General features: G+C 31.2%; 2 protein-coding genes across 5 annotated transcripts in view; both read right to left on the reverse strand.

Annotated features, from left to right (window-relative positions):
• LOC108907956 (kazrin) overlaps positions 1 to 26,159 on the reverse strand; it is a 99,974-nt gene that overhangs the window by 63,861 nt on the left and 9,954 nt on the right. For all 4 annotated transcript variants that reach the window (XM_018711831.1, XM_018711833.1, XM_018711834.1 and 1 more), the window contains one exon: positions 9,437 to 9,481. The gene's annotated coding sequence lies outside the window, so the exon portion shown is untranslated. The remainder of the gene's footprint in view (positions 1 to 9,436; positions 9,482 to 26,159) is intronic.
• LOC108907919 (10 kDa heat shock protein, mitochondrial-like) lies at positions 20,796 to 21,125 on the reverse strand. The gene has a single exon (XM_018711756.1). It carries the CDS (start codon positions 21,123 to 21,125, stop codon positions 20,796 to 20,798), a length of 330 nt encoding a protein of 109 aa, XP_018567272.1.

Here is a 26,159-nt window from a genome sequence, read left to right on the forward strand (position 1 = left end):
AAAAAAAACCTTATATGACATAGATCCTAAACTTAACCATTTGCGAGAAATGTAGTAGTTAAAGTTAGTAGTATTATTTGGAAAATAGTTTTTTTAATGTTTCAATTTAGAACAATATTAATGTCAACAGAGTTGTTTTTTAACATTATAGGCATTTGGTGTCATATAGTATAATATTATGTTTGAAATAGGTTAATTCCTCTAAAGTAAGATATTAAAAAATGTATACCTTTGATAAAAACTGTAAATCTAATCACATGTTCAGAATTTAAAGGAATAAAAAAATGTAATAGTTAAAATTGAACATAATCGATTAATCCATAGAATTAAGAAAATTGACTATTCTCATTACCGTGAAAAAATGAAAAAGAAGACTAGTTATTAAAATTGACAGAAGTCGTACAAAATAGAGAGGCAGACATCAGTCCTTCAGCTATAATATCCTTTGCTCATTCAGTTGTCACTGAAGCTTCCAAACTGTCTGAAGAATGTCTCAAGAATTTAATAAGATCTAGAGGCGGTTTCGAGTGTAGTATAGCTATTGTTTCCACAGTGAGGGGAATTACGAATAGAATACTATTTTTCAAGTATCTTTATAAGAGCATTTTAATGGATTGTAACCAAATACATAGCTGTACCAAACAAGATTGATTTTCGCTTTGAAGCAAAAATGGCAAGGTTTATTTTATTAAAATTCTTACATAATTAAATTACCTAAAATCTTTAATTTTAACCTTTAAATTCATTTTATGCGTAGATTGTTAAAATCTTAATGATAAACAAAAAAATAAAGTTTGTTTCCATTGCAAAACTATTGTAATATTATTTGTATTCTTCATTCAAACGTCAAATATAGGAGTAACTTTGAGCTCCTTAGTTCAAAGCTTCTATGTTCATGTTTTTTCGTCGACCGATAAAATTAGTTACATAAAACTCGATGCCAATTTACCTATAAAACTCGAATTTTTATTAGGTTTATTAGGGAAAATCAACGAGAAGAGTTATGTGACGAATTAGAGGACCGATGGCACGGAAATAACAAAGCAAAAATTCTGGCAGATCAATAAGTGAACTGCTTTAATTGGAAAGAGTTTTTGCAAAGGAAATCCATCAAATTTAAACGTAAATAGTTTGTCAAGAAATTCCATGGCGTTTTAAATAGCCAAACAATTGTTAAAGTACAAGCTGGTCGTGATCGTAAAATATTTAAACATAGTTTGTTGTACGAGCTTATCTGCATAATTTCATTAATACTCATTAATTTCTTCAGTGAATGGAACCGGATTTATTTACCATCGCTCCTGAACATCAGCGAATTCAACTGAAACTGCAAATTCGATAGTTTCTCTTCAATTACGTTGAGATCTTTTATTCTCTCCTGATCCTTCCTCTGATCCTTAATAATCTGCTGCAGATCATTTTCTAATTGCATCTTCTCCGTTTGGATGCTGACTAAGTAATTACAATTCATTCTTTGGTCCGCCGGCAAAGTATAAATCTGCTCCACTAAAATATAATTTAATTAGATGTAATGTAAGATTAACGGGAGGTCGAACGTGTCTCTCCGTTCGTTCCCTGTACCCCGTTTCGGAGTCAACTTTGTAACGAGTGAGTTGGAGTGAGACCTTTAGGTTCGCACGAAATAAAGTGTCTTAATAACGTGGGAGGCCGCAATTGAGGATTCTGAATTTGTTACTTAATTTAAAAGCCTCGCTTGACCTCACTCGCCCACTTTAGAAGTTGGAAACCAGAGTCGGCTTTCCTTGTTGGTAATATTTTCCGGCTAGGTGGTAAACTGTACCCTTTTACTTAATGAAAAAGATTATGTTTTACGTATCTTTCTAATTTAAAACGCTGTCCTTTAAGAATAAATAGAGTTCCGGTAATGAAGAATGTTATTCTTCAGACCAATTGAAAAAAAATCTTTGAATTTCTGTTGTAAATAGCTTAGCTTTGAATTTATGTATACTGGGTCAATTTTAAATAGTTATTAGTGATCCTTTAGAAACGCTGTATTTAATCATGGAACGTACCTAAGAATCACCCTGTATATCTAGTATTTGTCTATTTTTATTATAGTATTGACATATCTCGTTTATAGGCTGGTTAATTGTATAATTTTTACGTAAATTAACGTTTTTCGCATATAACTTTTTTTCCATTCATTTTCACGAGAAAACAGTAAAGTACTTTTTTTCGTCTTCAAAAGACCTACAAAACTAGCCCTCGAGCCTCAAAAAATATTGATTAGATCAAAAGTTATAAACAGAAGAAGTTTATTTATGACTTTTGAATTAAACATTTATAACGTGCGTTATTATTACCGGAACGTTTTGGCATCGTATCCTCTCCTTCCTTGTCACTGTCTAATAACAAACGAAATCTGGAATCGGTAAGTTGAATAGTTTACAAGTTATGGCCTTAAAAACAAATTAACTAATTATTAGTCTGGACGATCCCGAGCATCTTCCACAATCGCACTGATTTTTTTCATGGTAGATTTCATAATAATACATTGAAATCTATCATTTTTTTTAAATTTGCAACCTGGAATTTTTTTTATTTTTTAGCCTTATTTGTATTTCGTGTGATAATTCCCCTGTCGAAACAAGAAACAAAGATGTCACATATGAAACGTATTCAAATCAAACATCTCATGTTAACTTTTTCTGATTCTGAAACATTTATATTATTTTTTACATAAAATACATTACCAGTCACTTTGAATAGATTCTCTGAATGTAAAGTTCAAGCAACAACTTTAAAAATCCACTAATATTAAAATAACATTCGTAACTGTTTCCCGTTTTATTTGCTGATTATTTGCAGATGTTGGTACTTAGAGAAATTGAAATTCCTGCAAAGGCAATTACGAACCTATCGCATTCCTCTCATCCTCGATCGTTATCAGGCGGTTGCAGCATATTCTAAAAGCCTCCAGTTTTTTCCTTAGATTTATAGTGGAGTTCAGGAGCTTATTGAAAAGTTCTATGTGGAACGGGTCTGTGATAAAATTACTGAATTGGACCTTAAATTCAATATCGCCATTTGCATGCTTCACGAATTCGCACAGCTTATTGACTATTTTTCGAAGTATGAATTCCTGGTCGTTCAACGAGCCGGATATCCTCTCGTCGACGTAGCACATGCGCTCGTAGAGGCTCAGTACGTTACTTTTTATTCCCACTTTTCTGTTGAAGTTTGCCATCGCGAGATTTACAGCCATGCTCTCTTCCGGGGCTTCTGGGAAACACTGTAACATTTAGGCTTTAATGCAAAGGCGAATTAAATATGAGTGAGATTTCTTTTAAATCCATAGAAATTGAAAGAATAAAAATGGTATAAGTATATAGAAAATCGGACTGCCAAACTTCTACGTCAGAATGTGTCTGGTCAGAATTAACATACGAAGTTCAAATGAAATGAGGAGGCAACTTAGATTCCTTATATCTTCAATCAGTATTAAAGATAAAGGTACAAACCTTTGACCATTGGTGACTCATCGAATAAAGAGACACCCAGTATAGCCTTAAGCTCCACCCTAAGACCATGCAGAAAGATGTCAGCTTTTATTTTTACAGTGAAATGCACTACTACACTATTTTATTCACATAAAATAGTTTTTCTTAAAATTAATCTTTCCTAAATATTGCTATCTCCATGAAATATGTTAATTATTTCTGAAATATAATTGCTTCTATCAATCCTATGATTGCGTTCAAAAGTCATTGAGCTCTTTGAATGTAGTTAATATCGATCTCTTTGACTACCCCAGTTATTCGTGTCCTCAATCCTTGCATCCAATCTAGCAAAACCCTGACATTTCGTTTACCCCAATTTCATCTTTATGGTTTTGCAAATTTACCTATTTCTGTATAATAAATAATTTCGTATTGTTATTTATCAAATGTATTGCTACGAAAAAATACGCAAGAAGACTTATAATCAGGTAGTGACAAAATGAGATTTATTTGTTTTTAAAGATTTGTATCCTTGAAGTTAGAATCAATTTAAGCAAAATTCACGAAATAAGTATATTACATTATAAAGCTTCTTTATTTCAACAATATACCTAATAGTAGAAAGGAAGTTTCCTAGGATTGTTATATAATGATTTATATTTATACTAATTAAAAATTTATTGCAAGTACTAAGTGACACAATCAAGTTTAAATAAAACTTTTAGGGGTAAGATTATCGGTTTAGTAGCAATTATCTTTCAGTGTTTCATCCCTGCTTTTTTGTTTATTCCGCAATATTACTCTTTACAAAATGTAATAAAACTATTTGAAACGTTTACCAATGTTACTGTAAATAGATCTAATATTATAAAAAGGAATCATTCCATCTTCGATGAAATCAGATCGCGTTATGCAAATTGATAGAACAGCGCTGCAATAAAAGAATCTCACGGAGTTTATAATTCAAGTGAACTGAATATTTAGAATTGTAAACGTCATTGCGAAACGAGGAATTTTATTTCTTATTCCTAAAAGTTCTCGATAAATTCTTAGTGCTCTTGCCCAACTAAAACTTTCTAGGAATCAAAATATACGAAGATGGAAACTCTGAGCCAGAGTCACTCGTTTTGTCGATATATGCATCAAAAGTTAAGTATATTCCTAGTTTTTATTATAAAATTATTATCGCATTTCTTCCAACAGATATTTATTGGGAACTGTATGAATTATATTCATCATTTAATGTGAGTATACGAATCAATTTCTATAGTGCAGACGATACAAAACTAATTTCACAAGTTTTTCAGGCACTTCAAAAGGACTATACCCATTGCAGAATAACTTTCAATAATGTATACCTAAAGCATTATGGAATAATTGAACTGAATTGCAATCTTCTACTACGTCTACTCACCTATGTAAAGCAAGAAAATATGTAAAGATTCTCATAATCAAGGAGACAGTAGTGTAAGAAATAAGAATAAGAAATAATACAACTAAAATATAACGTAATTTCTACAGAAACGCAGGAAATTCAGTTAAAATAAGAATATCTAAACACAGTAAAATGTTACTATTTAATATTAGATAATTACGCCATACTGAATACTAGCACATTGTCATATGTGTAGCGTAGTATGAAATTTAATTAATAGCACTTGAACGACTCAATGAAAATGAAAAGGGTTTTCATTTGTCTATTTTTATATTAACCTATCTCCACCTATTTAAAAGTACTGTATCACTTCTAAATATACAAAAAAATAACATACTTACTGATTCCGAAAGCTTTATAATTTTCTTGGGCGACAATTCCTTTTTGAGGTAGTAAGTCAGCTGCACTTTTTGATTTTGAAGTTGCCTCCGCAGTGTGGCAATAATTTTATTTTTATCATCCAGAACTGTTAAAAGGGACGGTTGGACACAAACATTACAAAAATCGCCATCCTGTCAATAAGAAATAAAATATACTTACTAATTTTTAAAGTATTTGTAATTTTTTCACCTCGCTATCCTTAGAGAAAGTGGAATGACTGTTGTTTATGATTTCATGAGGGTGAAACATGACTATGGGCGATAATTAATGATTACAACTATATACGACTTGGAAATTTATATTTACAAGTGAGGTTAAATACTGAAATGTCAAAATGACGGGTAGACGACGTATATCAACGTACCAATAATTATAACTAGAAAAAGGTGATTCAGTTATTATGTTCAGGAAAAACGTAAATTATCGAAATTAAAAGTAAACGATAATGTAAAGGCTTGAAAAATTGAAAGATACATAGTACATTGAATCAAAGAAATCTTTCCTTCTAGATATCGTGTCAGGGCAGAAAGTCCCTAAGATCCTTCTCAGCTAGATCTATTGCCACATATAGTTCACCTTTCTTGATACTTATTCTCTTGACACCCAAAGTATTCACTCCAGGACTAATTTTTTTCAATCCTACGACATTCTTTTCAGTTTAGCAATTGATTTTATTACTATCTTCTAGAGCTTCTAGTTCATCCAGACATTCCTTTACCAGCTTAAGTCACCAAGTTTCTATCAATTAATTCAATTATTCAAATGAAGTGGGAATTTATGTTTTCTATTTTGACTACTCAGTTTTCAGTTGTTCCTATACCCAAAGCGTTTATTTCAGTACCTTCCATTTGCCTTCCTTTCTATTTTCCACATTGTGAAATTATGTGGTCCATTCCTGTGCCATGCTATTCTTAACATGATTAACAAAGGATTTTATTTTTGCTGTAGGTGATAATCGAAGAGAATGCTTAAATATAACTCGTGAAATATGACTACATGCTGTTCTCCGACATCGTTACGAAATCTAAGGTTTTAATATGAAACTGTTATTTTCTGAGGAACCCGTACCATCCCAGGCTATTTCCTTTGTTAAAATAAAATTGAATTGTGTTGGAAACGACGAGTGTCGCGGTGCACTACATTATGGGATAATAAAATACATGCTTTACGAGGTAGACACACCACGGTATTGATTTTCTTCGAACAAAACAACGACCGGTAACAAACCGACCACGAAATATAATGCAAATACACGATATGTACTTAAAACAATCAACAAAACGAGATTCTGTGCTTTATGAAATATATTTTTCATTATGATTCCAAACGTAAATAAACTGGGCAGTCAACAATGGAATAATTCTACATATATAGATATTTAAGGATGTAGTAACGCTTGTAAGTTATAAAAATGTTATTTGTTTTGGGAAAATACAACAAAGCTGAACTGTTTTATTATTTCAATTTCAAGTTGTTGGATTTAAGTTATTTCTGATGTATAACAGTTATTTAGTTGCCACCTCATCGATTGGCAGTCTTGTTCATGTCCTTGATTTTGGCCAAACCAAAATTTCCTTCCTTTTAGAGAACAGTTTTGTGAAAAGACAATGGGTTCACCTTCGTGCATTGGCAAATATCTTGGAAACCTTAAAAAAAGATAGCCCCCAATACTATTTTTCAAGTTCAAGAATGTACTTCTGAATAGAGGTAAATTTAATTAATTCTCCTTTTATCCGTAGGAATTTGTGGCAGCGGTTTGAACAGGAACGAATCAACGATCTTTCCAGGAAAAGATGCAGCAAAACAAATTGTTCTTAATTTAATAAACTATTCGAACGTCTACAGTTCGGAACGTATAAACGTAGTTTTAAAGTGAAACAGGTTTTATATCGATGCATCTTACGAAATCAATGACTATCCTGTTTTGTTTACAAAGACAAAACTAAAGTTGTCTCGAAGTTCTAACGTGTTATATTTTAATAAAAGTTCTGTCAACGTGTAACTCACTTTATATTCTTCCAACAAATATTTACGTCCTATAACATTTCAACACGTAAGCAAGGATCAAATATTGACGTAGCCAATCTAAATTCAATTTTTGTCGGAAACTCTCTTTATCTCCTTTAAGCCGCTTTATTTCTCGATACGTTCTTGAATATTGTGTCGAATAGATACCTATAGGGGTTTAGGATCATTATTCTGACTTCAAGATGTCTCTAGGAGGAGATTAATATAGTAAGTGACAATAAATTTACATATCAGCTTTTTTATTTTTTGAGTTTTATTATTACCTGTAAGAAATTAAGCATACATTTAAAAAATGTCTTTCTTAATGTCGGAAATAAAATAAAGTAAAAAATAAAGTAACTTTCTTCACTAGTAAAATAATGAAAAAATAATGAACTCATAATAAATCAAATTTAATTTACTAACTTATTAACATTAACATTTACAATTATAGTAATTGACATTTCGTTTTTTGTTTTATCACATTTAACTTTTCGTTAATAACAACCCTTGTAGCATTGTTGTCATCATTTTCGGAAAGCATAACATCTGCCGAAGTTTGTGAAGAATTTGCACAAGTTATGGATGTCTCTTCTTGTAAGGAACAGCTATATATAACTGTTTACTAAATAATTGATATTAAACAACGTACCATAGCAACCAGTAAGTATAACAAAACTTACCACGGTCCATTAAGTACTAAGTAGTAAGAAATATCAAGTCGTGCGAATAGTTTTTTTTTATTAAATTCCAATAATTCTGACTCCACAAATATGATTGCGATGTGATTATGGATAAAACGTTGTATTGCATTCGTGTTTTAATTGCCTTTTATCCACTTAAGAATAGTAAAATAGTTAAACATTCTTGCGTGGATAAAACGCTACTTATAAAATAAATAACTATTATTGATCGATTTTTTGCTATCATGACAACAATATGTTAAAACCTAGATATTAGCATATTAGAATAGATGGACAGACAACTAATATCCAAATCAATATTCCACAATAGAAATATAATCGTATTGACGGAGCATTGACAACATCAATACAGAGAATGAATAGCATACCTATATATCTTGATTATTAGTTTATAAAACTCTACATAAATATAAATTATTTAAATAATTTTTCGGATGTCAAACTCGTTGATAGTCTATTTACCATTTCAATAGATATGTTTTGGCTGCAGCTAAATTAACTAAAATTAATATACCGCAATTCAATAATAGCCCTATATTTGCTTACCAGTACACAGAATTTGTGCTAATTGAAATGGTTTATATGGAAATATGAATACTAATTTGTTTCGAGTATTGTATTCGATTTACACAACCTCTATATTTCAATCAGTCCTAATGGCGGCATCGGCACAACTAGGAAAATCATTTTATCAGACCGATACTAATTACGCCTCAACTACATTCAAATTAAATCGCATGTGATCTTAACCGCTCAAAATTAACTATATAGAATGTCTACACCTCGTGTAGATTTAGGATAACATCCTAGAAATATTTTGTGATGTACCTAAGTAAACAGATATTAATTTTAAGGAAAATATTTAAATATATGTAATACACAAATCTACAGAAATCTTGAAAAACTAGGATCTTAGTAACAGATGGTAACATATTTGAAAATATATATTTAGAACTATAGTATAAATGAGATACATTTTTCACTGTGGGTGGTATAATAGGAGAAATATTTTCAGCAACCTTTTGAAAAGAAGAATTATTTCCGTATTTACGTTTTGAATAAATTCAAGAAACGTGAAGTTTAATTTTTAAAACTCGTTAGAATGTATGAATTTTTAGTCATACAATTTTCAGTTAAAAATTGTATGAGAAACACTTTGCCGGAAGCAATGTTATATTTTCATATATATATCAGTTGCAGTTCCGTTAACCTATTATTTTACAAAATAAAAGGATACTAATATTATTATTAAAGCATTACCAGCACAGTTTCTCAAGTAGGTAGTTTAATAAATAAACTTTTTTACTTATTTTTATCTGGGAAATATCTCGGTAAATATTTAATCTGGCGACTTAGCCACAATTTTAAATAAATAGACGTCTTTATAGCAATGCCACACTTTCTAGGGCTCAAACCGTTAAAAAATTATTTAAGTGTTAATAACTTACCTTTATCTTATATATACCATGGCACAATTTCCGGAAATGGTAAACCTGAAACATATAATAGTAATATGTTAAATGTAGCAATTTCAATTGATGTATTTTTTAAAAAATATTAAACATTTTAAATCGTTCGATGATTCTGTCAATATTTTCTTGGAACATAGGAAATAAAACCTAATACCATGACATTTCTTTGTCTTTGGCACATCTCAATGATTTATACAAAACCCTGAAACTTTACCATAGCCCCGAATCCCTATTTTTAAAATATTCGGATGCCTTTACCGTCGCGTGTCCGAACTTAACACATTTTGCAGTGTTTGTTGCATGTTGTGCCGCACTTAATACATGTCACAAACAAGTAAATTGCGACGATTTAGTAAGGTATATTTGTTGTTTAAGAGTTCCATGAAAAACGATAGTAATAACCTCGAGGCGGATATTCCTAAGCCAGCTTTAATGAACCTGAAATTCAACGAATGTTATTTCCTGGGGAACAATACAGAAAGCGTAACTGTGAATCATTAGCGCAGCTTCTGCCTCTAACGTCCCTTAATGAAATACAGCCGTATCATCAAAATCTCGTAAATTATAATATATTTTATAACCAATTGTTTTATGATCTAGCGAAAGGGGTGAGGTTTATATCCAGCCTGGCGTTAATTAAAATTCATTTCGTGAGTTATTTAATAGTTGAAATAAATAATTTATTGAATCATTATTAACAAAATGGACTAGCTAAACGTTTTGCTTGAGGCAACACACTGATATGAACAGGACGGTCTTCTGTGGACCGATCTTAGGAAGTGTTCGAATGTCGACCCTGATGCCTTACAATTCAATACCAAAAGTCTTAGTTCACGACGATAGGAAAAAAAATAATATTTTATTATTTCTATTTCCTCCTTACGATCCTAAAACACCCTGTGCAACGAAATAAAAGTTTCGAACGGACCCGGGTCAATTCAACTCGCATCGATTGGCATATAAGTGAGGACCGGAAGTAGCCGGTATGGAAAATTCAAACGTTAATGTCAGGGGCCGGAACATTTTTATTAGGGGCTAGCTTGCCGGAGAATAATTTATTTCGCCATTTGAAAATATTTCTCTTTCCGAACGCAAAGCGGCCGGGCCCATCGATCCGTATTCGATGCTCTTTTATTACCGGGAGCGACGCCGCCATATTAAAACACCTGCGATGAATAACGATGCAGAGTGTCCTGTGGAATTACGTCGGTACCCGGTATGTCCAGAATATGGGGTGTAATTAACGTAAGTGCCACACGGATTATAGGAAAATAAAAACGGATATACAGATTTATTACCTGCAGGCACATAAAACCTTATGACGGGGTAGGCACAATAAATTGGATACCTTTTTTGTAATAGTCCATTATCTAAATCTTATTATTATTATCTTATTATTATCTAAATAAAAAGATCTGGTTTCATTCTATCAACAAATCACAGTTAATTGGGTAATACTGAGTATCCTCAAAGTATCTTTGAACTGGGAGTAAAAATTCTAGTGTTAATTGTGAAATTTGTCTGTTTATTTGTATTAACATCTACACTAAAAAAACAAAACACAACAGTATCTTCATAGTGATTTACGAATGAAATTATTTTGAGTGTTGAATTTCAGCGAAATGAGACACAAAAGAAAATGGATTAACTCCACCAAAAGCACCATTTACAAATAGTTTTTTTTTGTTACGGTGAACAAACATGTTAATTTTAATCTTATTTCTAGGAATATAGGTATACCCACATCTTCTAGTATAATTTACATTTTGTTTGGGGCACTATTCCAGGTGATTCAGTTTGATATTGGCGGCCTCATATCTCTTTTATTTTAACAAGTAGCTATAACAAACCCTACCTATATATTTTTAAACTGCCGCTCAGACTCTATCAAATGACATTATTAGATCGTCTCCATGGTAACATATGTCAAAATTGCTATAGTCAACTGTTTTTGTTCAAATGGCACTCTATATTTTTTATCAATTCTGGAAGATATTTTTTTTTCTGCATTCAGCTATGTAAGGAAGTCTATAGTTTCATTAGAAATATTGCTAGAAAAACAGCGCGAATACCAAACTGAATCACCCGGTATTCAAAAGCGAAGTAAATTTTGCGATAAATTAAATAGACAATTACTAGTGTATACAATTTTATACACATATGCAAATCAGTCTTTGCCAGATTTATTGCTGTGATTTTTTTTATTAATTTATAAATTATTTCATGAATTAATTACTTGTGTTGCTCTGTAACAGAAATTTGCAAATGTTTTGAACAGTTTAATTAATTAAATCTTACTACAGTCAAATTCATATCCTTTAATTAATATTTCAAACTCCAAAACTTCTAGCACCACTAGAACGTCATCTAAGTTATTTAACATTATGGCGAAGTCGCCGGTATAAATAAGTATATGTTTACTCAAACTAACTTCAAAAGAAGTGTACCAATTAAATTCCATAGCAAACTGGTCCTAAAGTAGAGTTTTTTCCTAGACAGTAGCTTTTCAACTTCTTAACTACAATATGTATTTTTTTAAATTTGAGTTCATATATAAGTAGATTAATGCAAAATTAGTTTATAAAAATTTTAATTATTAAAAAAATCACGAGTTCGACATCCACGTCATCTCTAGAGACAAAAATAATCACAAAAAATGTCATATAAATACAGTTTTATATGAGACATAGATTACTAATACAGATAAGTCCCAGCAAAAAACTTTTGTAATAAAGTATGGGAAGTACTTATATCTCTGAGGCATTTATCTCATACTTGCCCTACTGAGAACGACAGAGAAATAGCATGTCACAAGCAAACTCTTTGTACGTTAAATGATATTTCAATATGCTTTTCTTTAATACCAATGTGATGTATTGAAACATATAGATGCTTCTCCTCTGAATAAAAATCGCAACGTTAAAATATACGATAAAAAGTTGTTTTCATTTGGAGGGTAGCCACTTTCTCTCTAATGTTCTGAATAATTCATTTAAAAATTGGATTGCCTTTATATTCTTACCAGAGGCGTAAAAGAAGTAAGAACCCGTTAACATAAAAATATTGTAATTTCAAAAAATTAAGTAAAAAACTATAATGACTTGCTTTAAATATTCGTTTGCTAAACTGTGCATTGGTATCACGATATTTAAGCATTAGACATCTAAAGGAATGATTTAATTTTATTGATTAAATTGAAGTCTAATTCTTCATTATCTTATTTACCAATTTTACTGAAATATATAAGGAATTCAAACTCCTAGTTATATTTTTAAATAAATAATGTGGGGTGGTGTTTCTAATATAGTTTTGAATCGATTCATTTGCAAACGTTTTAGACAAATTATGAAAATTCGGAATACCTATGTGAAATTATTCCATCATAAAATATTCCTTCCGCAGTATCTATAAGTAGGTCAAAAGGGCCTGAAGCACTTCGGCCGGTTTTGGAGTATTGTGTAGGTCTTCAACAAACAGATCTGTTCTTTGTATAAAGTCGAAATTCTACCTGCAGGAATTTCCATAACTTACAAGGGCTCGAAGGAACATTAAATAATATTACGCGAGTATAGTTCGCATACGTGACAAAGTTACTTGTCTACAAATTTCAAGTTGTACAGTTACTTCTCTATATAACAGTGTTCTGTTAGAATCCAAATAATGTATCTGATCAAAATTTTACTACGCTCAGCTACGTTTCCGCAAGGAATATTTGTTAGTTCTTCTCACATTTAGTACAATAATGAAAAAATAGTAAACCTTATTTAGTTATTAACATTAACATTTAAGTCTGTAGCAATAGACATTTCGTTTTATCACATTTAACTTCTTTTCTATTAATAACAACCCTTGCAGCATTGTTGCTATCATTTTCGGAAAACATAACATCTGCCGAAGTTTGTGAAGAATTTGCACAAGTTACGGATGTCTCTTCTTTTAAGGAACAGCTATATTTTCTTTGGATTTTCCTTGCAATATCGAGTTTGTTATATATAGATTCCTCAACATGACTTTCTGCTACAGAGGAGCTCTTCCATCCACCATGCCGTTTGATGGTTGTAAGATCAGTACCTTTATTGGCCAATGGAAGTGCGCCTCATACAATGGCCAGTATACGGTTCCGGATTTGCGATATTCAGGAATGAAGCAGCTATTGAGGGTACCTTCACCAATGTGTTGATTCCACCAGACTGAGAAGTATATTTTTGATTGATGTCTCTTAAAAAGAATCTGTCTTGTGTTAGGCGAATTGGGTGCTGAAAAATATCTTTGCTGCATATTTAAATAGCATTCAACAACAGCAACATCCCTCTTCTATAATTGTAAATTTTCTTGAAATGCCCGTCTTGGTGTCAAGTATTGAAACATGCAGGTAACTGCCAACGTCCTGTACGTCACTAATTTCAATTTCAAATTTGTCAATTCTCAGTATCGACAGGCACCAGAAACCCCTGTTATTAGTGCATCCTAAAATGATCCAAAGTTCATATACAGGGTGTTTCTAAAATAGGGTTCCAAACTTCTGCTGCGTTTATAACTCATTAAAATAAGCCAAAAAGTTCCTATTAACATGTGCCCTAAAACGCACCCTTAGGAATTTATATGCCCTTAAAAGGGCTCAAACAAAACTGGTTTTTTTCTGTTATTGACAAAACGGTCGCAAATAAATAGAAAAAAAATTATGGGTCTTACATAACTTTTTACGTTAAATAACATGGGCTACTCCGTTTTTCGACATGCAAATCATATGCGTCCCATTTAGGTTGGTGAAGAGGGTTTTCGGCCCGTAATTTTTTTATTTCAATTTTATTACAATTTTTTCTACAGCTTTATAAAATCTTAACAATTTTACGTAAAAATTTTGTCTTTGTCCAAATCGATATTTCTAATGGTTTTCGAGTAAATTGAGTTTGAAAATTACTCTACTCTTTAAGTTATTAGGCCAAAACTTACAAAAATCTGTTTACCATATTGTGATGTAATTATGGATAAAACGTTGTTTTGCATTCGTGTTTTAATTGCCTTTTATCCACTTAAGATAATCAAACCTTCTTGCATGGATAAAATGCTACTTAAAACAGTTATACAATAAATAACTATTATTTATACTAGTTGCTTTTTATTACTGAGTATATTTTACACAAGCTTGAGGTTTAAAATTTGTTAACTTCAAGTTTTGTTTTAAAAAGTAGGATTCATTGAAAATGCTTAAATAGACAACTGAGTTTGCTGATGACTTATGTTTCACAACGATTTTAAATAAAGACTGAGGATTACACAATTTTAGGCTCATAAGAAGACTCCATCATTTGCGAATTAATTGTTCCAGATTCAGGCCACACAGACAATTTTTTATAAAAAAAACAGTACATCTAGAAAGACAGTATACTTATGTATATGTAAAAAAAAAATAAATCTCTATCAATGTATTCCACTGAAGTAATTTATCGATTAAATGGGTATTTAAAAACTAAATTTAACCTGCCCAATTGAAAATATACATATTTTCCTGATCTCCTTCCTCGTAGTAAAGGAATTTCCGATAAAAATACATTTTCCTTTCCTTGCGTTTTAGATTTTCCGCTGTTTTATTTGTGAGGATTATCCTCTTTGAAAAGATACGTCTAGTTTAGAGAAATTGTACACTTTATTGGTTTATATCTCCCTGAGAACCTTATGTTATCCAATTCCTTGCGGATCTTAATTCAAGCTGTGCAAAATGCTTTTTATTTGTACCGGTGGAATTTAAAATCGCCTTAAAGTCTTGTAACTGTCTTAAAAACAAACTGCTAAATGTTGTGAACGTCATATTACACTGATTTACAATATTTAGCTTAAATGATACTTTAAACATTAAAACTATAAATAAACAAGGCTTGTTGAATTCCAGAGACATGCAAAAATCATGACATATTGATTTATTGAAGCACAGTACACGAAAAACTAAAACTGAGGTCCGGAAACGCTGCATTTTTGATATAGGTAGATGGTAAAAATATAGAGAAAAGTATGTATAAAAATAAGTAATAGGGTAAACCATACATACTCGTACGTTTTTCCAAATGCTTCGTTGAGGCGATAGAAAAACATTGAAATTCCGAAAAAATAAAGACGTGCTTGATATTCAGACAAAGTTACTATTTATGAAAGGGGGGTTCTAAGCTAAAAGACAAGCAAAATGAACTGCACAAAATTAAGAGACGTAAGAAAATCTCATGAAATCCTTAAAACTCTCCACTGAATGAAACTGCTTACTCTTGGGTCTAATTTTAAGCATTATCACGGCACCCCAAATTTAAAACTTTGAAACTCTTTTCAATTATACTTTAAACATTTTTTTTAAGGAGAGTAGCTAATAATATTTTTTATTATTCACTCATAAGAAAGATGAGATTAAATTTTCCAAATTATGCCTACTGTTTGTTCTCTAAGTAATACGTGAAGGCAACTGTTACTTCGTGGTAACATCGCTTATTTTTACATCGTGCTAGAATTCCAGTACACGTTTATAGCGTTTTCTTACGAAAACTCCACAAAAACTGCAGAACTAAAGTAGGAATTACTGTAACTATCGATCTAACTGCAGTTAAAGTGGAAATAAAAACAATGTAAAAACGAAATGGTTCAGACATTGCAGCTATGTGTTAACTTCTAGCCATTGATGGAAATTTAATTTTACGTTAAAATTTTATCGAAGTATACATTAATACATACTTTTTTATCCGTATTGTATTATTGAATCGTTTAACCTTCATAGATCATCGACAACATAAAATGAAAAATGTTAAATCTCTGCGAACAATTCACTGAAATTTAATGAACATTGTTTCAATAGTGTATAACATTTATTCACGATAAACTGCGGCAAAACTAATCAATAATTGTAACAGAAACCGTCACGAAAATATTTAATTCTTTCCAGCTCCACTGGATTCTTTAACAGTATAGGAATTATTTCTAAACTTAGGATTTACTTAAAAAAATAAAATTTAAGCAGTATTGGATGCCCATTTAAAGAAACAAATTCATACGTCTTTTTTTTTCGGAAGTATAAGGTGCTCCAAATACCTCTACATAAATTTCTAATTGTTTAGAAGCTATATAGATTATATTAAGGATGGCAAAAATATATAATTTCCCTTATATAACTCTAAAACTTGTCTAGATATGTCATTCTTTACACTTAGAAATAACCAAAGTAATTAATAATTTACTTTGGTTACTAATTTTTGTTTTATAGTCATTAAAATAATATTACCGGGTCGTCTGTGGGTTAGAAAAACATCTAAATAACGTACTTTAATATCTTATCCAATGATTCCAATGATTCACTATCTTAGTTTTTCCTAAAGTTTTTCCCAAGTATAAGCAATACGACGAGATATTAACAGTCGTGATTGTGCATCATATCGTGTTTTACAAATAGTGAATACGTTGATATAATGTTAGGATATGAAACCCATGGAACCTCTTCTAAAGCTTGCAGGATCTAAATGGATCAATTTCTGAATCGTCTCATACAAAATTGGTGCATCATGCGTATACATGAGCTTCGGGATCATGAATTATCATTGATCATTGAAAATGCACCTTAGGAGAATGCTGCAAATAATTCTGAGTCTCTTATGGGCTTTACAGCAGAATATACCAAAAAGTTGAGATTGGAGGATCTTAAAAGAATAACAATTACACTTATACTATGTACAAATTCAGCAGTTTTGAAAAGATTTTCAGTAAATCTTGAACCGGAATTGGACCTTACGTTAATCAAATCGGTTAGATAGTCGAAGGCATTTATAATCTTTAAGTAATATGTTACTGGATGACGTTTCTTTGGAAGTTTGTCGAAACATAGTGTCCGAATTATTGGAGTATTAATTAAGCAGTTTTCTGGATGATGGATGGGTAGAAATGGTCCAGTTACTTGACCCACTCGATCGCCAGATTTCAATCCATGCGACTTTTATTTATGGGGCTCTTTGATAGCTGGTGTATTCCTATCCATAGTTGAGAAAATATGAGGAAAAATAAGGAAAGCTGCCAGAATAATCACAACAATCAGGAAATCCTAATAATAATAAAAGAAAATTTGTGTACGATTATGCCTTGACAGTAAAGGAGGAGGTTTTGACATTTTTGTAACTTTATTTAGTAAAATAGGTGTGACGTTACCGAAGCAACAACGTTTATCCGTTTTTTGGGTAAACAGTTTGTCAATTTTTATTATTGATCATTTTTTTCTTAACTGTATAACAAATTTTACAAATTTTTCAGTAGTAACCGAACTAATTCCGCGTCTTTTGGTTTATTATTCAATCGACTAAGCTTTTCGATGTATGCTCTAGAAGCGAGTAGTAGAAATTTTAAATTAAAAAAGTATATTATACTAAAAACTGAGATCTCCAAAAAATAGACAAAAGTAGCTGCTTTTGATAAGTTAAACATAGGTATAGTTAATATTTTGGGTCACACTGTATATCATGTCTATTAAGCTTCTTTCAGTCCAGCTCAATAGCATAAAGTAAAGAGAGAATTCTAAGAATCTAGAAAGGTGTTGTGTTTGAAGTTGAAGGCGTATTCGAAATTCCTAACTGAGCTAAAGAACTCGACCTCATAATTTGCCTTTGGTATCTCTCTCCTGTTATTTTTGTTTAAGCTAATCCTGATGAGACCTCCATAGAACGCCGAGGGCACGCTTGCCATTTTGTTGCTTGTTTTAAATTAAAATTGCTTGTTAACAAGCTCCGGGGCTCCTATGAACCCAAGCGTTATATCCTAAGCCTGCCAATATATGCAAAGGAATTTAACTGTGAATTAAACTCTGAAAGAAAATACAAATAAATATATACAGGGTGTTCTGAAAGTCCGTCAGAAGACTCCGGGATGTGATTCTAACGATTAAAATAATAGCAGTAAGTAATGATGTTTATTTCGAATTGTCAGTTGTTTTTGGAATGTTTTTGGTCATGTCCAAAAACTGTCCAAAAAATAGAAAATTGCAAATATCTCTAAAAGTAGTAACGGCAACACTAACAATGCTTATATGGCTTAAACATTTTTATAAAAAGTGGACAACCTGTATCAACAATTTTTTTTTCTATTGATTATGAACAATCAGGAAATTGTATAAACATTTTATCAATTTACAAATAAAAAAATGTTGTTCTTCGGACACAATCACAGAATATATACCTACTGTTCAAATTTATTTGATAACATTTTTATCACTGTAAGCCCTTCTTCTACATATTTTATAGTAAAAACCCTTTTAAATTATAAATTAAATGAAATGCGGAAAGTCGATGTCGGCGGCAGAAATAATATCGGACTGAAATGTAAAGTAGTGAGCAAATCACGCGAGATAGCAAACCTCGTTGTATATTCGAGTGGCATAAAAACTCCTCAATATCCCGCAAAAGTATCTTTCTACGCAAACCACCCAAAAATTCGCCCGCTTCAGCATTTCCAGGCGTTTTAAAGGCATCGTGAGCCCCACAGAAGCGGCTCCATTTAGATCCATCTCGCATATATACCCTTCTCTAGAAACAATTTATGGTCTCGTTTTCAACCACTTAATGAATTAAATCATGTGGATTTTGCTATCTGTGGGCCAAAGTCGATTTTTCTTCGCAGGACCAGCATAGGCGTTACATTTCGTAGAGTAGAAATACTTTTATTGAAGATTTTTTTAATAGGTCACGTTCAATCAGTTAATTTTGCATAGAATGTAATAAAAAGGAACTATTAACTACGTAATCAGTGTCAGAATGATGACCAATAATTTCAAAATGACGAAAAAAGTGCCATATGCTGGCAATGGAAACTTGACATCAATTTTTCAGCTTTCAAAAATGTCAAAAATTTTCATATATCATAACTATGGCAGTAATTTAGTAAAATATATATATTTTTTAATATTCTTTAATGTGAATCATAGTTCAGCTTTGTTTATCCTTTGATGTCACTAATTCAGAACCATTTTAAACATATTTGTCTTCTGTTTATGCGTTTAATGTTATCAGCGATTACATTAGTATCAATTTAATCCAATGACAACGCAACATTCCGAATTGGCTGAATTGGATTATAATTGTGTGTATTAAATTATCTTTAATTCAGTTACAAAGCATCTCTTAACACAGTGCAACTGTAAACATTATCAGACATCTTCCGACATATTGTTGGATTCAGTTTTACAAGAAAATATATACAGTCGGTATCAATGAAAATACATCAGTATTTCAAGAAAGTACAATTATTTTCGTTAAATGTCTATTGGCATACCTATTTATCAGCATTTTATAGGTAGGTACATCAAAATGTTCATCTATAGATATTTATTGAATAATGAATATTGAATTTCAAATTGAACGGAGAATATTTACCATGTTTTGAAATAGAAATATGATTCCAAAATTTGTCAGGTAGGTCCATATGTACTTTTGATGCATGCGACTTTCGAAAAGATACATCATGCGATTTTGCTACTACTTTCTTTCGTTCATATCTTTATAATAGAACTCAATATGTTACTATTTAACGATGACAAGTCCAAGACATATACAGCTACACAGAGGGTTCCTCAGGGTTCGAACTTGGGCCCCCTACTCTTTCTCCTGTTTATTAACGACCTTAAAAATATGTAAAATTGTGAAAAGTGTTTGTATGCTGATGACGCCGAAATCTACACATCCATCCCTTCAATCAGCCAGGCCTATAATCTTCAAAAAGGAGTTAACACACTTATAGCTTGGTCTGTTAACAACAAACACATACACGTGTAAATCCAGTCATGGACGATTCACAAACATTTAGTCCACACAGTTCTGCTGAAGATGTGGGGGTTAGTTAACAATACTTTAAGCTTTTCAGAACACATTGATTATATTGTCAAGGTAGCTTCTAAGAAATTAAGATTTATAACAAGAAACAGCAAATTATTTAGAGACCCTAACACCTTAAAAATACAAGAAAAATTACAAACAGTTACAGAACATTTCTCACCAAGTATTTTGGAATGTTTGCAGCATTAAAAATAGTAAGTACTGATTAATTTTCTATATGGTATCTATATTTTGGCAACTTACCTTATTTCTTATAAATTTGGACGTCTTATATTTCAAAAAAATCTTCTACATCTTTAGATCATGTAAATATTCATAAAGGTTTTTGGGTTTAAAAGTATAATAATCCAATAAGTAACAAGGCGATCTAATAAACATTTATCCTTTTACATTTTATATTGACAACCAAAAATATCGTACCTTTTACATGTATGCGTCATATAAAAACATATAAAAATTACATTAATTAAATGGAACCGCACCGCGGGCAATTAGGACTCCTGAAGTTTAGCCAAAATGTCGTTTTCCCTAAACATAAAATAATGTTCCCCGTCCATTTCAATTCTGGCGCCTCCATAATCTGGAAGAATTACATAATCCCCTGGTTTCACAGTCATCGGTATTTTCTGGCCGTTATCGTTCCTTTGCCCTGGTCCGACTGCTACAACCGTACCCCTTAACACCCTGGTTTTCTGATTTTCAGGCAGCACGATTCCACCCTTGCTTTGCGTGGCCGGGTCATCTCTTTTAATTAGCACTCGATTGAATAGAGGGAACACTCGTTTCACCTTTGTGGCAACCTTTGGGATTGATGAGGCCATTTCCCAATTAATTATATCGACCGGATAACTGAAGTGGTTTGACGGATTTGACAGATTTCGACACTGTTCAAGGGCAGCTGGATAATGGATAGAAAACAGAAAATCGACACGTGCATTTCGTTTCTCTTCCACAACAGGAGATGAATATAACGAAAGTAACGAAGGTCGATTATGTTTATTTATCTATTCTATAAATGTCGCTATCAGCTTCTTCATTTCTACTATGTCTTACTGGTAGAGCTAATGTTAATGGTACGCAAGGGTAATCTTGCCGCAGCAAGTATTTCACATTCCTCCGCAAACTCCTTAAGTTGGTGCGGACAAGATGGATCTGATAAAAAAATAATGAGGTAGCGAATTGAGCGAAAAGTTTTAATTTATGTACATTTTTCCCCTGTTAATAACCGTTTTGAAGATAAGAATCTCGTGAATATAAGAAGGAACGGTTTTATTTTAAAGTGAGGTGGTGCTAGTGACGCATATTCGCCATTACCTAAATGAGGGTGAACAAATTAGGGAAAGTTATGTATGCCATTCTGTGTGTAGGAGAAATACGACCCTACAAAAAATAAATAGGTATAATATAATATTTTCGATACAACAGATCAAACTGTTGACAGAATATTCGGTTATTTATAATATATTGTATATTGGCGTAAATTAAAATAATCTTCTCATTTTACAAGAAACATTCTGTTTTCAATTTAATACATTTTACGTATTTCCTGAAGGTTTGGTGTTCTGCTACAACAGAACTGTATAATAAATTATAATCATGATTTTACCAACATTATGGGCAAACTTTTCTCTCAGTGGAACGATTACTCAAACTTGGTTGTATTTCAACCTTCTAAAATGAAAAGCTAGATTAACTAGGGTAATAAAGATTTCTCCATAAAATTATAAATGTTGAGAGAAACTAATGATTACTTGTTCTTATCGAAATAGCTGTGTGTGTTATCAACACATAAAATTGCTTTTAAAATTATTGGTTACTCACTAATTGCGGCTTCTTTTTGTTCTTACAAAGAAATAATAAAACTGTTTAAAATAGTTATTAATATTTTGAGAATACATTTTTTCTGCTTTTTACATTTTCAATTTATTTAGCTGTACTATATTTTTTTGTTTAAAAAGTGTTATAAAATAAGATGTGTCCGCAATCGCTTGGTTTTCGAACTAAAGAGTGTTGGTGCAATTAGAGAGATGACGTTTGTCAATTATTAAGAATTTAATAGGTTAAATACAGTTTTATTTTAGTTTTTAAAACAGGTTTGCTTCTTTGCAACCTTTGCTTTCTAAAAGAAATGTCCCACTGAAATTAAATTAACTGATAAAGTTTATAAAAATACAATTGATTTAGGTACAGTTTTGATTAACATAAAAAACCCATATATCGCACCTGAATAAAACAGTATATATTTGAAAAGCCATATAGGGTACGTGGTTTAGCTAGAATATGCGGGACTAGGAGACTAATATCACCAATTCAATAACTTATTTTCTGTGACCCGCAATAGATCCGAAGCAATCTCAATTTGATACATATTATTTCCATTAAATTAGCCCGCACAACAAAATAAAGAACATTTTATCAATAACAGTTTCTGAACACGCTTCCCATGTCAGATTGTATAAAATATACGCTTTATGCGTGATTCGAATTGGATTAGCTGATAAATAGCAAGTTTACTTTCAATTTAAAAATCAGAACTTCTGGAGTGTAATAAGAAATATTATACAATTTCTCAGTGGAAGAAGACGTCGGTGGAAAAAAGGACAAGACGGATTGGGCCATTCCAAGCTCATTTCGAGTATTCGTACAACTGGTTTTAAATTGCGCGAAACAACAAAATACGTGGCTTATGATAAAATTTACGTCTTAAACTTTTAGAGGGGCATAAATTTTGCATATCACAGCAGAATGTTTGATGGTAAACTATGTATATACAGGTATATCAAATAATGGTACAAAAACGTATACGGTCATATTAAATATGTTTAATATGGAAATTGTTTCTTGTTTTGCCCTAGTCCATTTCTCTTGTTAGTAGAAGTAAAATGTGGAAAAAATGTTTACGGATTTTCAAACTAAAAACTCGGAAATATGATGTATATAATATGAAGAGCGTTAAAATTTAAATTATAGTTTGTTTTATATGCCTCAAAAGGTGGGTGCACACTCATCGATTTGTAATAAAATCAATGTAATTAATATAATATAAGATCCACTTCTTATTTGTGGAAGGGCGAAATGGGCGGTGACTATTAGACGCCTTCATTATAGCCATCTTTCTCTATCGCACGGATTTCTATGACTTACTTTATCGCTCCCACGTAACGGCCGATGAACCATGGGGACTTTCCGACCCTGTATATTGTCTCCTTAAACAATTCTGTTCAATATCAAGACACTTTTGGTAAACTATTTCGCATTTCCTTAAAAGTTTACAATTAATAGTCTCAATATTTATGTGTAAGTTAGATATATTCTGCATACCGAGACTTGGAATTTATGAATAAAGCTAATACAGATATATTTTTGGAGGATTAAATTAAAATCATATTAACGCTACAAGAGTTATACTATGGACAAACATTTAAGGGCCTTTAACTTGTGTTATGGAAGCTGTGTCAGGTACTCTTTCAGCAAATGCCAAGTAACCGCTTTGACGGGAATTATTTTATACACGTGTTTGGTTTAGAGAGTAAAACTTTCGTTGAAATATAACTGCACTTCTTCTTCTTCTTGCCTTAATAAATTGATATATGCTCGGAGTTTCTAAAAGCTTTAGCACATAAACGAAGTTTTATGACAATATTCCCTCCGTGTTTGGTTGATTCTATACAGATGGAAAAACCTGTGGATATTTTCTCCGTATTATATTTAAACTATATTTTTGCATTTTCTTTCCAGATAGAGACTATACGAGTATAGACCTCTTTCTAATCTTATTCATGAGAGGCAACAATTAAGTTATATTATGGACAATATTTTATATACTTACACCAGTACATTGGAAGTAAAACAAATGTTAGCAATTCTGTTAAGTTACTAAAGAAACCATTTACTATTTTCCCTCTATTTACAAATAGAAATGCCAATAAAAATTTAGTTGCATCTTCTATAATGACTATACTTTATCCACTAATGGAATAAAGTAACTTTATTTTACTAGTAGAATAATGAAAAAATAACAAACCTATAATAAATCAAATTTAATGTATTTACTTATTAACATTAACATTAACATTTATAATAATAGACATTTCGTTTTTTGTTTTATCACATTTAACTTCCTTTCCGTTAATAATAACCCTTGTGGCATTGTTGCCATCATCTTCGGAACGTATAACATTTGCCGAAGTTTGTGAAGAATTAAAAAATAAATTTGCCTTGGATTTTCCTTGCAATATCAAGTTTGTTAGATATAGACTCGTCAACACAACTTGACAATTACTTTCTTGCATTTTTACCAAATTCAGATATAACTATTAAATATGTAATTGATAATAAACATCGTAACATAGCAACCAGTAGTAGGTATAACAAAACCTACCACGTTTCATTGAGTACTAGAATATTTTTTTATTAAATTCCAATAATTCTGACTCCACAAATATGATTGTGATGTGATTATGCATAAAACGTTTTATTGCATTTATTCTGTGCTAAATCAAACATGAAATGTTAATGATTTAACAACTAAAATCAATGAAAGATTAATTATAAAAAACGCTTATGGATGTCTCTAACTATACGATGTGACAGGAAATAATTAACTATTTGGTAAAAATAATTACTGTTCAACGGAGTACGCCGTTAACATTCCGCTACATGTCTTGAAATTTGCCACAGTTGGCCAATTCGTCGCATTAATAAACTTATTGCAATTTTGAAGCATCTGGACGTGATAACAAGTCCGTTAACTCGTATTGTGTATTCATTAATAGAAGTGCAGTTCCTTGGTAGGATCTCCCATGTATATGGTATAAATTAACGGTGCAACGGGACCTTGATAGGATATCCGGGATAATTTCCAAAGGAACATGTAATTAATGTGGCTATGGCAGTGCGCAAAATAATTTTAAGTGCTTTGTGTGATAATAACTGTATATTATCAAGTAGTATTTACATAAAAAATGGTATGTAATTGCAGAATCTGAGCAATATCAGGCTTTTCAGAATAGTATATTATCATTTTCATAAATAAAAAAATTGTATATGCTTGTTTTTGAATCGCTTTGTACAATTTTTCGAAATATGTTAATATTATATCGACAAATAAAACAGTCAATTTTTACTAGGAGTTACGATTTTCGAAATAATGGTAATTTACGATACCTCTGATAAAAAATATATGTAATAATATTTTCGATTATTTCATCGATATGAAATATGTTTGTGATGAGGAAAATGTTTAGGAAATAAACTTTATAAAACCAGCGTACCTATCAATTGCTTTAAACAATTTGTCATACGATATTCAGACACTACTAATTCATTTGTGGTTTTAATTATTAAACAGAATCTGTTAAAATCTTAGACTGTCCTCTGCATAAAATCTAGATTTAGAATGAAAACAATAATCCAAAATAACTTCTCATATGTCGGCAAAGAGGTTGCTTATAGAAATTTTAGTAATTAAACGGGTTTTCAACTCATGCTCTGAATTTCCAAAGAGAAATTCCTCCACGCATATTATGTCCTCCATATATGAGTTATGACATTTTCCCAACGGAATATAACCACCATTAATAACAATACGATTTGCATGTCGAGATATGGCCACAAAGTGTGAATATTGATTAATTACGAATTAAATTATACTTAATTCTATTTTTTTTATAAACACAGATTTAAAGATACAAAATATTATAATTGATTGCTCTTTTCCTTCACATGAATATCAATAGGTATAGGATAAATCTTATCCCTAGAGATATATCAAAGGCCAATTATTTTTATAAATGTTTTATTAATAATAATAATAATAATAATAATTAATCCATGCTGCAAAATAAAAAATTCGA

This window comes from Anoplophora glabripennis, unplaced genomic scaffold (assembly GCF_000390285.2).
Source record: "Anoplophora glabripennis isolate ALB-LARVAE unplaced genomic scaffold, Agla_2.0 scaffold78, whole genome shotgun sequence".
Taxonomy (NCBI): domain Eukaryota; kingdom Metazoa; phylum Arthropoda; class Insecta; order Coleoptera; family Cerambycidae; genus Anoplophora; species Anoplophora glabripennis.

Bases quoted from the DNA above. Each gene is read 5' to 3' on its own strand.
- LOC108907919 (XM_018711756.1), bottom strand. From the start codon at position 21,125: ATGGCCTCATCAATCCCAAAGGTTGCCACAAAGGTGAAACGAGTGTTC.